Source organism: Cylas formicarius, unplaced genomic scaffold (assembly GCF_029955315.1).
Source record: "Cylas formicarius isolate icCylForm1 unplaced genomic scaffold, icCylForm1.1 PGA_scaffold_7__23_contigs__length_41026272, whole genome shotgun sequence".
NCBI lineage: Eukaryota > Metazoa > Arthropoda > Insecta > Coleoptera > Brentidae > Cylas > Cylas formicarius.
The window spans coordinates 4,877,124-4,894,010 of NW_026844352.1; the positions used below are offsets into that span (position 1 = coordinate 4,877,124).

Sequence of the window (16,887 nt, forward strand, 5' to 3'; positions counted from 1 at the left end):
TCAAATGCCGTTAAATATTATAAAAATCCTTCATTGGAAAATAAATAAGCGAATAAAAATTATTTCATTATTTTAATTTATTTTAATTTAACTACTTATTTTTATTGATTTACTTTTTTGAATCAATAAAGGCCTTTATTATTATTATTATTATAAATTGATTATTTTTATTTATTTAAATGGATGTTCATGTGTTACTAAATACATAAGTATTTAATAAATTAGTTAGTTCCCGTCAATTGACTAGTGATCGAGTTAGTAATTAGACCTAATTTAAAAAAAAAATGATAATAGTAAATATTTGAAAAATGTCAAAAACAAATAATGTCAGCTGCGGGGTATTGTTTAAAAGTAATATAGATAAACAAAAACATTTCATTATGATTATATATTCTTTTATTTATTTGGTAAAATCGGGATTATGATAAACATCAATATCAAATCAAGATATTAGTAATAATAATAATTAACAACAATAAACAACACAACAAAAAATACACAAAAAAGTTCATGTTAGTTTAAACTTAAACATGTAAAAAAAATAGTTTCTAGATTACTAAATAAATATGGATAAAAATACTTTGACGATGATATATGGAACATCATCTTCATCTTACGCATGGGTTTCTATTTCGTCCGTATCGTCAATAATTTTTATCACTTTATTTTTATGCGCACCTATTAAATGACTTGTTTTTTTTTAAAGAAAGATCTCCTAATTTTGGTGTTGCTGAAGATGATCCTAGTATTCCGACTCCAACACCAAAATCACTTCAGTTTCAGTCTTATTTGTAGTTGTTTGATGTAACTTCGAGCAAGGGATGTAATTTTTCCTGCTCTTACGTTCATGAGGCGATTAGGTCTTTTATTGTGAATACAACTGGAAGTGCTGAAGGATCCCTCAGAGGCTGCTGAACTAACTGGAAACTTAAACATGTAAAAAAAAAAGTTTCTAGATTACTAAATAAACATGGATAGAAATACTTTGGTGGATATATCTTCGTCGGTGTTCATATATGGAACTTCACTTTCATCTTCCGCATGGGTTTCTATTTCGTTTTCCGTAGGTATCGTCAATAATTTTTACCGCTTTATTTTTATTTGCACCTATTAAATGTCTTGTTTTTTTTTTTTTTTAAAGAAAGATATACTAATTTTGGTGTTGTTGAAGATGATAATTCCTAGTATTCCCGCTTCAACACCGAAATCACTTCAGTTTCAGTCTTATTTGCAGTTGTTTGATGTAACTTTCTGTTACTTACGTTTGTGAGGCGATTAGGTCTTTTATTGTGAATCCAACTGGAAGTGCTGAATGATCTCTCAGTGGCTGCTGAACTAACTGAAGCTGATAATATACGCACCGCGACATCTGCATCTTACAAATGCCCTTCCACCATACCAGGGGAGGAGTTTGGCCCATAAACAACAATCCCTGACACAGTAACTAGCAGATCCTGACACTAACTCTTCAGTATTCATGTCGGCTGAGATCTTATGGATCTTATTGAGAAGCAAGATCTAGCAGTGCTGCAGCCTAATGTATTGAATTCAGTGCCATTAATTTTCTTTCATTTTATCTAATGTTGTTTTTTCTTATTTTTTTGTGATTGGTGATTCCGGTAAAAACTTAACAAGAGCAATCGTTTCTTCAAAACTTCTTAATGAAAGTCATGTAAAATATAGCCTTTTAGTTCTTTTGTTTTTTTTTTTTGTAGTGTACTTTAACTTTTACAAGTAAATAGGCTCTGCAAATATCTAGGTAACTATCCCAGCGCATTTTAAGTAGTTTAATAACTGCCACTTTTTGACATAAATATCCTGAGTGCCCACTTACATTTTCTTTGGGGCTCATTGTATCGATGAAAAACGTTAACATGTTTTTTTTTTGGGTGGAATCCTATTTGCAAGTCAGTATTAGTACTATTATCAGGTTTTTTCTGAGTGTCTACATGACCCGAAGGTGTTGAACTCCATGTTCTCAATGCATTTTGGTTTCCATTTTCAGTGCCGTTATCTCTGGGACACTTAGTACAGTCTCTAACATGGTTGGTACGCGTATTTATGAATTTGCCCATCCAGTAAATACCCACTGCCCAACACTACTCACAGCAAGATTGATAGACCAGAAAAAGCCCCGTTAACAACTCCAAGTTTATTAAAATGCGTTAAAAGCCTTTTTGGAGGTATGGACAATTATTTACAAGAATATCCTCCACCAGCTTTAAAATAATCCTCACTTTAACTATGGTTTGAAATATTTATCGATTCTACTAAAATCCAAGATAACAATTACGCCCCCTGCTGGCGATTTCAGAAAAACCAAAATATATTTTTTGAAATACCGCCTTTACGAGGACAGCGCCAAAATTTCCCGGACTGAATACGAGAGAAACAAAGTAGAGTAACATTTTTTTATTATTTTTCAATATAATCCCCCTTAACTTCAATACACTTATTACATCTCTTTATTAACAACTCAATCCCTTTAAAAAAATATTCTTTTGGTTTGTCTGCAAAATGAGCTACAACAGCCTCTTCTAACTCAACTTTGTCGTTAAACCGCCGTCCTTTTTCAAATATCCAAACAAATAATAGTCGCTGGGGCCATATTTGGACTACAGGGAGGATGGTCTATCTGTTAGAACCCACACTCTAAAATGGCAGCTTGTTCAACACCAGCAATATGGGCAGGTGCATTATCGTGCAAAAGACGCACGCCTCTGGTCAGTTTTCCGCGACGTTTTACACGTATGCAGTCTCGCAATTTATGTAATAATGTTGCGTAATATTTACCATTGATAGTGGTATTAGTTTCTTTAAAATATATCAAAAGAATTCCTTCACAATCCCAAAAGATCATGGCCATCACCTTTTTTGTTGATTGACGGACTCTGAATTTTCTTGGAGGTGCTTCACCCTTACGACGCCACTCCATTGATTCTTTTTTCGACAGAGGGTCATAATAGAGAACCATAGTTTCATCTCCCGTCACAATAGTTTCTATCACAGGCTTCGGTTCCGACCCACAACCCGCCCAAAAACCCAAAAAAGACCGCGCACCATCGACACGGCGTTGTTTTTGAATAGCCGAAAGGTTTTTGGAACCCATCTTGCACTAACCTAAACTAACCACCACTGGTCGACCAGTTCTTGAATCATCTTCAAGGGACTCCTGCCCCATTCGAAAAAGTTTCGCCCATTCTTTCACTACAGAATACGAAGGAGAACGTTGGCCGTACACTCCATCAGCCTTTCTTTAATAATTTTAGGTGCTAACCCTTCTTTTGTCAGACCTTTATGACTGCTCTATACTCAATTTGCGTTATTTGCGACATTTTTTCGGACACATCTTGTTTAAAATGCTGCCAATAAAAAACTATTTGACGCAAGACTTCAATTTTTTTTTTCGCAATCTCCTAAGATACATATTTAAAAGAAGACAAAGTTTTATCGTGATACTGGAGCTGCAATGTCAATATGTCAGGCCGGTACTTTCAACAATCTTCTCTTTTTCAGCACCGGCCAACGTGGAAAATTACAAGTCCTACGAAATACAAACCCGCAGGAACGACAACGAATCCTACGAAGTCACCGCCCTAATGAAATTTACTCCGTCGTGTTTTGCGAACGGTCCGAATATTCAATTGCGCTTGGATTATACCGCAACTAGACCGGGCTGTCCAACAATCTCCGAAACCGTTACCAAAGACGCCACAGCTCAATTCAGCATCGACCTACGACCTGAATACACGTACAGATACAGTGTCTCGAGTACAAATACGTTTTCCGCAAATTCCACAGATATCCACACCTTCGTGTCGCCATCTGGAGGTGACATTTCGTTTAGAAATGAGCCCCTGACTTTGAAAGTGGTATAAGTTAAAAAATTTACAAATCTAGTTTATCAGCTGCCTCATATCAAATCGTAATAAAATAACATAATCTGAAGTAACTCGCGGTAAATACAGTTACTGTATATTTTGATAGTGGTATAAGACTGATTCAAAGTTTGGCAAATAAAATTATTAGTACTTTTGTCGTGTCTTCAGATAGGTATGATCAGGTAATCTTATTAATGTAAAAATGCACTATTTATAGTTAATTGTACACATTATACGGCGAAGAAGTATAAATCATGCTTCCAAGAAATGGAAACGAATAAGGCTAATATCGTCTTCCAATCAGTTAAATCAGTGTGAAATCGGAACATTTACAAATGGAATAAAGCAACATGAAATCAAGAAAGAGGACAACTATGCACAAAATATCAGAAAAAATTAAGAGAAATAGCGGAGAAGAATATAAAACAAAAAAGTCTAAGCGTGTAAATAGCAAAGTTTTTGAAACTAAATAATTGCCTTTGTTCCAATAACTGTATAAATGAGTTCCGATTTGAAAACAGAAAAGTTAATTTTGATTCTTTTTGAAAATTATCAAATTTCGAAAAACGGAATTTGTTTCTGTATGGATTGGTTCGAAAACAAAGATGGTCGGAGGATATACGAGAAAACGTAGTTTTGGGTAGTTTCATCTAAATAAACGGAATTTCGAAGTTCTGTTTGCAAAAATTTTCTTTTGTGTCTTAAATGCTAAAACACCTGGAACGGCGGCAACAAGGCTGGTTCATCTAGAAACACAGATAAAGATAAAATTAAAGTTGTACCAGAACATGTGATCACGCTAGATCACACGATATCCCATCACACTTCACTTCATATTCACTTAGATATTCCAGAAAATGTATGAGCTGTTTCAGTATCTCATTTTTCACATCTTAACAGTGCCGACTAGACTAGAAAAAGTTTAAAAGATGACATACAAAAAGCAAAACACAACCCGAGTGAATGTTACGGATTTTCACTATCAAGCAGTGGGTTTCTGAATTTACAATGGGGCGTGTGAGCACCTTCGACCAGCCTCGCTCAGGTCACAACTTCAAAAATGATCGAGAAAATCAATGAAATAGTATTGGAAGACCGCAGGTTGAAAGTGCATGAGATAGCTAAGATCTGTAGGATGTTTGAACATGGAAAACATATCTACTGACAATTTGGCGCTTTATGGATGTAATGCAAATGGGTCGATTCATAACCGTTGATGAGACCTTGGTCCATCAATTCACTCCTGACAATATGGAACAGTCAAAACAGCGGAATACAAAAGGGGAACCAACTTTAAAGAAGGCTAAAACAATTTTCAGCAGACAAGGATAAGACTACCACTAGTCAATACTACGCAGAATTATGGCAACATTTCAAGAATGAGATGCAAATTAAACGAACTCATTTGGTGAAGAAAAAAATTTTGTTTCATCACAACAACGCACCAGCGCATTTGTCGATTGTTGTCATGCCTAAAATCCACGAATTGATGCCGCAACCTTCCTACTCTCCAGACTTAACCCCCAGCGACTATTACCTGTTTTCTAACCTTAAAAGAAAGTAAAAGATTTAAGAGTAACGAAAAAGTTATCGAAGCTGTAACTGTTACTGAATTTTGAGGAGCTTAACGAATGTGCGTTATGGGAAAGGCATCAGTATCGATGGAGATTATGTTGAAAAATAAGGAGAAAAAATTAAAAACATCGTTTTTCTTCTATATATGGTATCCCGCCATCCTTTTTTGCCAAAGGATCACGATTTTGGTTTGATAGACACTAGAATTAAAAAATTATTTATACATCCCTGAGCATTATTATAATTAAATTGAATTATCTAAAAAGAGAAAAACCCATTTTTGGTAGAACGAAGGGCTCAGAAAGATTTCTTATAAAACTTTTTTGGATAACAATTCCAAATTCAAAGTATTAGACCTTTCACATAAAAGTGAAAGGCCAACGATATACTAAAATATTTATTTGCTTCCATTAGACCAATAACAGAAGAAAAACGTAAAGATATGATGTTAATTTCTAATACAAATTTTGATGGTTAATTTTGAAAATTATGTCTTTCCAATTTTTCAAAATCACATCTAGATTTAATACCATCCGGTTATCACTGGCATAAATATCACTTGGAGCTCCAAGGTTACCTATATCTGATTTTACATCTAAATATTTAACACAATCTGGTTTTTCACTGTCAGAAATATCAGTTTGTGCTCTAGATTTACGTATGCCTAATTTGACGACTCCAGATTTAATACCATCTGGTTTTCACTATCATAAATATCAGTCGAAGCTCCAGGGTTACCTATTTCTCATTTTACAGCTCCAGATTTAACACAATCTGGTTTTTCACTGTCAGAAATATCAGTTTGTGCTCCCATTCCTCAATTTGACAGCCGCAGATTTAATACCATCTACATAACAACAAAATATGTTTTAATCCTTTAAAATGCAAACCTCTTAATATATCGAAACAAGAAATATATGACTTATACCACTTTCATAATCAAGGGCTCAAATACATATTTAATTATGAACACAAAAAAATTGGAAAATTCAATGACCTTTTGGCGATTTTGAATCGCCTCGTCTTGGTGTCAGTATCGTCCATGTAGTCACGATTTTCGAAATACAATGAAAAATTTAAAAAACCAAAACCGGGAACGTTGATATATATAGAGTATAGATATACGACGTGTGTTCAAAAAGTAAGGTGACTTTTAAGTTTTATCAAAAATTATTTATTTATTTATTAAAATTAATGTTGTCCTCTTCAAAGTAATCCACCCAGATATGATATACTTGTGCCAATGTTTTTTTCAATCCTCGAAACACTTTTGGTATAGCCTTGAATTCTTCCAGCTTTTTTCGTTAATTGTTCCTTCCTTTCATGGCTTCCTTGAGTTTTGGAAAAAGTCGCAGGGGGCCATATCCGGCGAACATGTTGGCCGAGGCATGATTGTGGTTTTGTTTTTGGCCAAAAAGATAGGACACAACAATGAGTGAACAGGTGCATTATCGTGATGCAAAATACAAGAATTGTTTTCTTGGTATTGTTTCTCGCAAACGGCGCATAATTTCAACTAACTTGATCGTACGACCTTGTGGTAAGAACTCTTGATGTGCTACATTGATATTTCATCGACTTGACGTATTTTTTTCGATCTTGGCGCTTCTGGGTTCCTCCATTGAAACGGCTGGGCTTTGGTTTCGACGTATCACCTTTTTGAGTATATCAGGATCATCATTGATGTCGTTTAACAGCTCTTAAACCATCCTCCTTTTGTTTAAAGTTGAGCAGTTTCGGAAAAAATATTGCTGCTACACGTTTCATGCCCAAAACTTCTGAAAAAAATTGCATGGCAAGAGCCAATAGCCATTTGATTCACTTCTTCAACGCATTCATTCGTTGTTGCTGGAGCGTCCAGAACGAGGTTCGCCATCGGCGTCTTCTCGGCCATCTTGGAACAACTTATACCGCTGATAAACATTTTTTTTTTGGTCAAAGTTTTCAACATTTCAAGTGTTTTGCAGTGGTATATTCCATTTTTTACACAAAATTTTATGCAAATTCATGGTTCCGTTTTTTTTACAGCAAAACGTCTAACGCTTCTGTCTGGCAAAAAAATGTAAACATGCAAACTATCAACATATGTCGCAGTAGTCACCTTACTTTTTGAACACACCTCGTATATAATTCTTCTCAGAGCCATTTATGTTCATTTCACATTATCCCTTAGGAATTTAACAAAGAGCTCATAGATGGTTCACGAATTAACCAGTTACGTCGAAACTTTGATTTAACGGATCTAGTACCATATTTAGTACCTAGCCGAGGGATCTTTTCAGTTCCGAAAATTGACAGCACTGTGGTTTTATCGGAGGTACAAACCGGCGAAACGCAAGTAAATCTGGTACTGAAAAAGTCAGATTTCGACGACACCAGAGGCGATGTGAAATATTTAGCGATAATCGTATCCAATGAAAATGTGACCGGTGGCGCATTTGGTAACTGGGATAGCGTAGTGTGGCCCGAACCAAGAGGCAACGCCGCCATCTATTATCAAGCGTCGAAACCATTCTGGACTCCGTGGTCAGGTAATTATTTAATTTAAAAAAGCGTCGCTGTGTCGTAAGTAGCACATTTTATTACAAGTTAAAGTTGATGCTGTCGTCTTGCTTTTTCCCTATTCTTCCTAGCTAAAAAAAATTAATGATTCTAACCAACTAAATAACCACGACGTCAATGTGCTGTGTATCTCAGAGCATAATGAATCCTCAGATATTAATTTACTTAAACTTTTAGAGTATAAGATTCTTAGTTATTTCTCGAGAACTAGTTGCATGGGAGGAGGAGTCTGTATCTTGGGCCGAGAAAGTTTATTTTTTTCAAAAATTCGTCAACTAGCTTGAAAACAACAAACAAACTAAAATACTAAAAAATATATTCCTCGAGTATAATTTAGTTGCTTCTATGGTAGAGCCCACTAGTATAATTTTCGTCGACTTTACCGGACTAAAAAGCTTGGTTGTAGGCACATGTGTCTCTGACCACACGTTTCAGGCCTTCATTTTTGACGAGTTCTGTCATAATAATTGCAAAGAACGCCTTTTCAGAAAGTTTAGCGAAAATAATGTAAATTCTTTTATAGACTTAGTATCCAACGCAGATTGGAATAATCTGCTCTACTATATTCAACCCGACGACATAGATAAAAATTTTAACACTTTTTCCGAAAAACCAAAAAAACAAATATTTATGTCAAGGAAAAGTCTCGTACAGGAAAAAAACCAATTGGTTCAATAGAGAATTGAGAGAGCTGAGTCGTGGGGTACACGAGATGCATCAAATAAATAAAAGAATAAAGAATTATCTATATAATAAAAAATACAAAGAACTTAAATCCTATTACAACAAAAAAATTAAACACGCAAAGAAAACTCACCACAATTTAAGGTTAATAAAATCTGATAACATGAGTAGGGAAAGTTGGGCAATAACCGTTGGTGGTGAAACACTTCAAGACGGATACAAAATCTGGGAAATTTTTAATAAATATTTTGCTGATTTTGCTAATAATAGCAAGCAGCCTCAAAATCGAGCGCCCGATTTCCAAATACACTGAAGCTCTATGTTTCTCTACCCTACTACAACAAGATTGCTTTCGAAAAATCGTCACTGGGCGGGGCAAGTTTATAACGAGTACTGGGAAGCAGCTTTTTATTATAAAAGCAAAGAACTTCGCGGTATCGTGTGGACGCATTGTTCTTCTATCCTGCGGACCACTATGGAACTTTGGCAAAATCGATGTAATTTAATTGTGCATGCACCCTGTATAAAATATCCTTCACATCTCGTTGAGCTTCAAAGTTACGGCAGACTTTGGTAAATATCAAAATTTGTACTGGAAATTGCAATTTAAAATTATTTTTTTTCAAATATCTTGCGTCCCCTGTATTATAGACGAAACCTCAAACTCTCCCTCAACACAGTTTACAATACCATTCATATCAAATTATCACATCTTTAAAAGTTTTTCATGTATCGCCAATAATTCAACCACAAAAGCGGAAATTTCTACTACCCTGTATATAATTCCAACAATGTTCGAAATACAGGATATAGCTCTGGATATCCTTAGTTTCCTAGTATCTAAATTTTTCCAATGGAGTAAATGGTTTTCAAAAAACTACTTGTTTTCTGAAACCATGCAGTAAGTGGTAATTTGAAATGACGTCATCGCGTCTAGATTGAGGGCGAGAATTGGTCATTTTCATTTGGATTATTTCAAACATCTCGAACAGCGTGTGTGATAGACGAAAACTGTAAATACAAAAATTGTAGCCCTCGATACCGCCTATAACACTGTTTGAACGAATTACCTATTGTTTGTACGAATTTTGATTTACGGTTACTAATTTACTCTCTAAAAGAACAATTTTCAGGGTGTTTTAGATTTTTGTCTATAACTAAAAGACCTTGTATATAATCGAAAAAATGCGTGAAACAGAAGTTATAGCGCCGGGTCTCCCACGTATTGTGGAGGTACGATATTTCCGATCGAATGAATGACTTTGGAGGAAAAGCTGTTTTTCTGGATGCCAAAATAATCACAAAAAAAAAATTAAAAAATTAAAAAAAAATACTTCGCGTTATTTTATTGTTCTCAATTTAAAGAGTCTAAATGCGGGTCCAGACTTCAACTTCTCTCCCAAGTCTGAAGTCGGTAGCTGCAAATTTGGAGCATTTATTATGTTTTTTAATGTTGCACGGAATATCGCGAACAATACTTAAAAACCGTAAATACAAAAGTTTAAGCTGTCTATATGGGCTATATCGTCATGCAAAAGAAACTGACATCTAAAACACAAATTTCAAATTATTGCCAATTTTCAATAATAGGGGGACCCATTTTTCAGTTTTTTTCAATTTGCGGCGCGCCCTGTACATTTTTGAAAAATTGTCAAGAATAAAAGTTTATGGAGTCGTTTCCTCTGCGTCTACTGGTTCAAGAATTTTTTCGGTCTTGTAAACGGTTTTTGAAGGAAAAACCAAAAGACGAGAACGGAGAACGGACAAACAGCCAAAAAAAAAATTTTTTTCCGACGGTGATCATTTCTGTACCAACAGCAATCCCGTAGGACTTACCGCTACCGAGATATAAAATTTTTATACGAGCGCAGATACTTTCGAAAATTCGATTTCATCGTTTTTCGAAAGTAACGAGTAATCGGAAAAGTATGCCGTAAGAAATCATCTGGAATCGATGAAATACCGGACACTTTGTTAATTTCTATTAAAGATATTAAGCTCCTTTCTATCATATTTAGTTAATTTAAGCTTCCTCCGGGGCAAGTATCCACAGGCCTTAAAAAACTCAAAAATCGTACCTATTTTTAAAAATAACGGCAATAAAACCAACATAGAGAACTACCGCCAGGTAGCTCTTCAATGTCAAGTGGAAAAAATCTTTGGGTCCTGTTATGACAGACTGCCGATGTTCCTTGAAAAATATTCTTTCTCTCAATATGTAGACAGCGGTACCCCGCAATGATCCTGCCTATCATCGCTCGTCTTTAATTGGTTTATTAACGATCTTCCTCAGGATAATACAGATGCATTATTTGTACTGTATGATGACACAAGCATTTTAGTTACAGCTAAAAGCAGAGCTAATGTAAAATGGGTCGCAGAACCAAGGGTGACGAGGGTGAATGAATGGTATCGCGATAACGAACTACAATAAAATAAATCTAAGTCAATAGCTATGGAAATAGTCACAAAAAATACTCGCGTTGATTCTAGCATTCTCTCCAATTAGAGGGACGTTCTATAGAAAACGTGGAGGCTACTAAGTTTCTCGGTCTGCACATTGACAACAAACTTACATGGAATCATCACATCGACAACATATTGCCCAAATTAAACTCCTGCTCATACTTAATCCAAAATATTAGAGATACGGTACCCATTGAAGTTTTAAAGCTGGTGTACTATGGGCTGTTCCAATTAGTGATAGGTTACGGTAAATCTATTGTTGTCTAGCCACTGGAGCACACCAGGTCTTCTTAGCACAAAAATGTGCTATTCGTTAAATGATCTATTTAGTTAGAAAACATAAGTATGCAAAGGGTTTCATAGCAAATTGCAAAGCCTATTTGTGAGTTTTGCCTATTGCCTATCCCATTCACCATTCCACCTGACAATAGAAAAAGGAGTGAATTTCATTTTTAGAGAATAAAAATTAGTCACTGCGACTTTTCACTACCAACCGTTTTTCAATTTTCGGCCCTTTTGAAAATTGACCATGACTTTTTTATTAACGAAAATTTTTTGATTTCATTTTTAAGGCAAATGCAGGGGTGGACTCAGATTTTTTTCTCAAGGACATCTTTTATTCTGCAACAATTGCATCATGTGTTGATACTCCCCTACGAATCCCCAACTGGTTATTACTCAAAAAGTTTACTTTCTCTAAAAATTCAAACAGCCTTTTATAGAAAGCCTTCTCCAAAATTTTTGACAATATTAACAACAATACTATTCCCCTATAGTTAGAGATTTCGTGTAAATTACCCTTTTTGTATATCGGTGGTACTACGGTTTTTTTTTTAATATAGCTGGAACTGTACCACCTGAGAAGGAATCATGAATAAGATAGGTTAATGGATCGACAAGTAAATCAATAACGGACAACATAAGGGAGCAAGGTATTTCATCAAAACCTGCTGAATTCTTCTTAGAAACAGATAAAATTATTTCCTTGGTTTCATCATTCGAATACGGTCTCAAAAACAATGTTCTACTAATCCCGTTTCCTAAATTTACGTTAAAATTTAAATCAAATCCTGAAATTAGTCGAAATTATTAAAAGCAGATGCAGCTAAATTCATATTTCATATTTTTTTTATAATTTGCCAAGATGCCTGCGACATGCTGGTCGAACTTAACATAAAATGATTATTGCATAATTTCTTTGCATCGGCATTTTTTTTCTGACGTAGCTTTTTTAAAATATTATATTTATTTACAATGTCGATATCTTTGTCATTTAAACCCAATTAATCGTTTGAAGTCACAACTTCTAAAATGATCAGTTAGAACAGTATACTAATCTTTAGTACCTCGCCTTTTTGTCAAAATGTTAACTTGTTATTGTTATATTGTTTATAATTCAATTAAAGACATTAATTGTAGATAGTATGTAGCGTCGGGTGCAGGTTGACATAACCGCAAATTTTATTTAAAAAATATTTTTTCTTGGAGAAGAATAGAGAAAAATTGGGAGACGCAAATCATAAAATATATCACGTATTTAATTTTAGAGAATGACACTGTTCAATTTGTTCTTGGCAGCGACGATCAATGCACTGGCGAGCAATTCTGTAACAGACCATTGACTTCCGGCACACGATACTATATAATCGTAAGGGTATTTACGGCAGACTTTTACAGAAACAATTGGCCCGTTTCTTTAGAAACCGGTAAGTCGAAACTGAAAAAAAAAACACTCTCAACGAACAAATTAAACCGAACGGATTTTCAGAAGCCACCTCTTCGGTACAGCTGATCCTGAAAATAATATTCGGACTTTTGGGGTTCGCGTTGTTAGGTTTGACGTTGTTCATCTTATGGAGAAAGGGAATTATCAAGTAGGTAAAGTCTGTTCATAGATACAAGAAAGTGACTAACTGATACGAATTAAGGAAAGATCCGGGCAAGCTGTAGAATGAAATATGTGCCCTAGATTTTTTGCACAATTATCACAGACGTATTCCTTTTGTAGGTTCAAGCTTTGTAGAACCTCAATTAATTGCTTTTTGGTATAATCTTCGTGAAAATACATGTCGTTATTATACATGTAGTTTTGGATTGTTGCTTTTGTGTCACATGAGGAAGGGGTTTTATTCAACTGTGTACTGTGTGCATTGTCCATTACAATTACGCTATTAGGAGGAATGTTTGGAACTAGTTTGTTTTTAAACCAACTTTCAAAAAAATCAGCGGTGGTGTCTTCATGGTAATCCAGAGAAGAATCTTTAATATTTTCGGCAGACAGAGAAAGTCCATTTGGAATCCAACCATCTTTAGAGCCAGCATGCAAAATAGTTATTCTTTTACCTCTTTTTACGCCGTATTATATCTTGATCACTTTCATCTACACTCGAGAAAATGTCAGCATCGCTTCTTTTTTTCCTCGCTGAAATGGGATTATTCACAATTTTTCATACAGTTGATGTTGGAATTTTCGTCAATGTGGCCGTTTCTACTAAAGATACTTGCTTGCTGGCACCACGTTCAATGAGAGTCAAATAAACTTTGTTTATAACTTCCTTAATCTCAATAGAATAGTGTTTTCTACATTTGGGTGGGGGCATCTCCTGAGATACATTAGACTCGAACATATTTTGCATAATTCGCACACGATTCAACACACGCTGTATACATACGAAATAAGAATGATTACTAATAACCTTAAACTAATTGTTGCTTTTGTGTCACATGAGGAAGGGGTTTTAGTCAACTGTCTACTGTGATAACTTGCATTGTCCATTACAATGACGATATTAGGACGAATGTTTGGAGCTAGTATGTTTTTCAACCAACTTTCCAATATATAAGCGGTGGTGTCTTCATGGTAATCCAGAGAAGAATCTTTAATATTTTTCGCAGACAGAGAAAGACCATTTGGAATCCAACCATCTTTAGAGCCAGCATGCAAAACAGTTATTCTTTTACCTCTTTTTGATGGCGCGTTTGTTTTACACTTATCAGTTGAGTCAACCCACCCTTTTCCGGAGTATCATAAGTGTCGAACCAGGTTCATCCAAGTAAATAATTGACCTTTGTTGTTCTCTGTAAATCCTAATTTGTTCTAGATATTCCAGTCGCCATTTCCGAATTCTAAACGATTCCCATGCGTTGAATACACTTCCATAAGGTAGTTCTGCCACATTTAACGCCGGTTTCGTCTTCTTCAACCCTCCTAATTAAGATATCTAATGTAGGCATGCTTCGTTCCTCGTATAACGGATAAATTTTACGTCGTGTTATATCTTGATCACTTTCATCTACACTCGAGGAAATGTCAGCATCGCTTCTTTTTTTCCTCGCTGAAATGGGATTATTCACAATTTTCCATACAGTTGATGTTGGAATTTTCGTCCATGTGGCCGTTTGTTCTAAAGATGCTTGCTTGCTGGCACCACGTTCAATGAGAGTTAAATAAACATTGTTTAAAGCTTCCTTAGTCTCAATAGTGTATTCTACATTTGGGTGGGAGCATCTCCTGAGATACGAAATAAGAATGATTACTAATAAACTTAAATTAAGTAGTATACTAAACCAAAGAATATTAAACACAGGTAGGTATAAAATTATTTTCTATAACGGACCACAATTTTACTTGAATTTAAATTCCGAAACTTTACGTAATAATCTTGTTGCATTGTATGTTAATGACCACCCTTGGATAATCCCATTCAAAAGCAATTGGTCACTTTCTTATATCTATGAACAGACCATAAAACTGATCCGTTTGCAACGTGACTGTTTCAGGAACCTGATCGAAAAGAAACCGCAAGAACCGCTACGAGAAATACCGATAAAAAAGTTTGTCGAGTATTGCAAACGGTTGGAAGAGAACCCGGACGAATTAAAGAGTCAGTACACGGAACTGTGCGAAGAGAGTAAACTTATTTGCGAGTCGATGGAAACTGTGTTCGCTAGGAAACCGGAAAATAAAAGGAAGAACAGATACACCAATATTTTACCGTGTAAGTAACCTTCATTACACAGAGACGGGAACGATGTGATCTTCAAAAACTAAAATATTCAAAAGAATGCAATCACCAAAATTAGGAATCGAGAAGTGATAAAAAATTCAGTTTTTTTTTTCAAAAATCAATAAATCAATATTTTCTATTATAGCCTCAAATACGCAGTCGTAATTGATAGAAACTGAAAATTATCGGCCTTAATCTTCTTCTTGCAGTGCATTGCTATTAATTGCTGCAATACCATTATGGCAAGCTCTTGAGCAAAAAAGTTCTTCTACCAGAACCAAATTCATTGGCAAGTTTTCCTTGCAAGAAGTTCGTATTTATCAGTGCGTCTCATTAAGTGGGCAAAGTATTCTTTTTTTCGCGTTTTTTTATTGCCTTATCGTCAGTCTTAACTATTCCCAATTCGTTATCCGGTTATAAAAATATGGCACTGTTCTTATCTTTTATACCCACTGCATACAACGCACATACACATTTAAAATTACTGTTTCATTACTTATCATCGCCATTGCAACCTTTAATCTTCTATATACGTCAGTTTATTAAAGCTGTGCCATTAACCAATTGTCTGTTCTTCTCTGTTAGTTGGTTCAATAATATTTGGAGATTGTCACTACTGTCAGTCAGCATTAAAATGTCATTGCCATGAGGTGGCTTTTACTTGATGAAAATCCATTTAACACAAATTAAATTAAAACAAAAAATGATCAGATTTTCACAGTTTTTAATGCTTTATGACAGCTGTTTCGGAAACACCGTGCCTGTATCAAATACAAAATTCCTCCTAAGGCAATTCTAGTTTCATTTGATGTTCAAAACTTATTTCCTAGCTTTCCGCAAAGTGACGTAATAAACATAATAGACAATATTCTCACGCAGAGACAAGTTAATCATAAAACAAGACTTGCTACATAGTTTAATAGTTTGTTTAGACCTAAATTATTTTGAATTTAATGGTCAATGTTATATTGCTAAAGAAGGATTAATTATGGGAAACCCACTTAGTGCACTACACAATTAAAATTTAGAAAATATCATACACAAACATCTTCTGAGTAAAGGATTTCTCTGGTGGTATAGATACGTACGATTCCTTTTTGAACCATATTAACTCGATACAGAATCGCATTAGATTTTTCCATTACATAATAACTCAAATCACCCTTACACACACATAATGTCTGCCTTTTATGCTTTTATCAACAGACTATTTAATCTACCACTTTATATCTTTAATGTGGAAATTATTAGAGAGAAGAGCAGAGGTAAGGTGTTTTAATTCTGGGTTCAGTGACTCGGGGTGAAATACTGTTACGGCTCTGTAAACAAGAGAGTTGATAACCGGCGATTTTTGGACTGGATGGTGATGTGACAATGTATTAAAGCACCGGTCTATGTGCGTAGGTTTTCTGTAAACACAATTATCTAATGTTAGGTCTGATTTTATATTGATAAGAATATCTAAGAATGGAAGGTTATGAAGGTTGTTATTAGTTTCTATTTCAATGGTAAAACGTACGTTAGGGTGTATGGAGTTTAAATGTCTAAGAAAACCTACTAGGGTTTCTTGACCATTTTCCAGACATCGTAATACTAAAAGCAGATAAAGATAATGCTACGGTGGTCATGGATACAAATAAATATCAGGAAAAGATTCAAGATATTCTTAGAGACGGATAATATCGTCAACTTAAAAAAGATCCTACCTCGCA

At 34.9% G+C, this 16,887-nt stretch overlaps 1 protein-coding gene across 2 annotated transcripts in view; it reads left to right on the forward strand.

Annotated features, from left to right (window-relative positions):
- The window catches only part of LOC132704450 (tyrosine-protein phosphatase 10D-like), a 46,384-nt gene that overhangs the window by 19,887 nt on the left and 9,610 nt on the right, over positions 1-16,887 (forward strand). For both annotated transcript variants that reach the window (XM_060674455.1, XM_060674454.1), the window contains exons 8-12: positions 3,517-3,831; positions 7,739-7,987; positions 12,716-12,874; positions 12,937-13,042; positions 14,949-15,166. In XM_060674455.1, the coding sequence (XP_060530438.1) occupies positions 3,517-3,831; positions 7,739-7,987; positions 12,716-12,874; positions 12,937-13,042; positions 14,949-15,166 (1,047 nt within the window). The remainder of the gene's footprint in view (positions 1-3,516; positions 3,832-7,738; positions 7,988-12,715; positions 12,875-12,936; positions 13,043-14,948; positions 15,167-16,887) is intronic.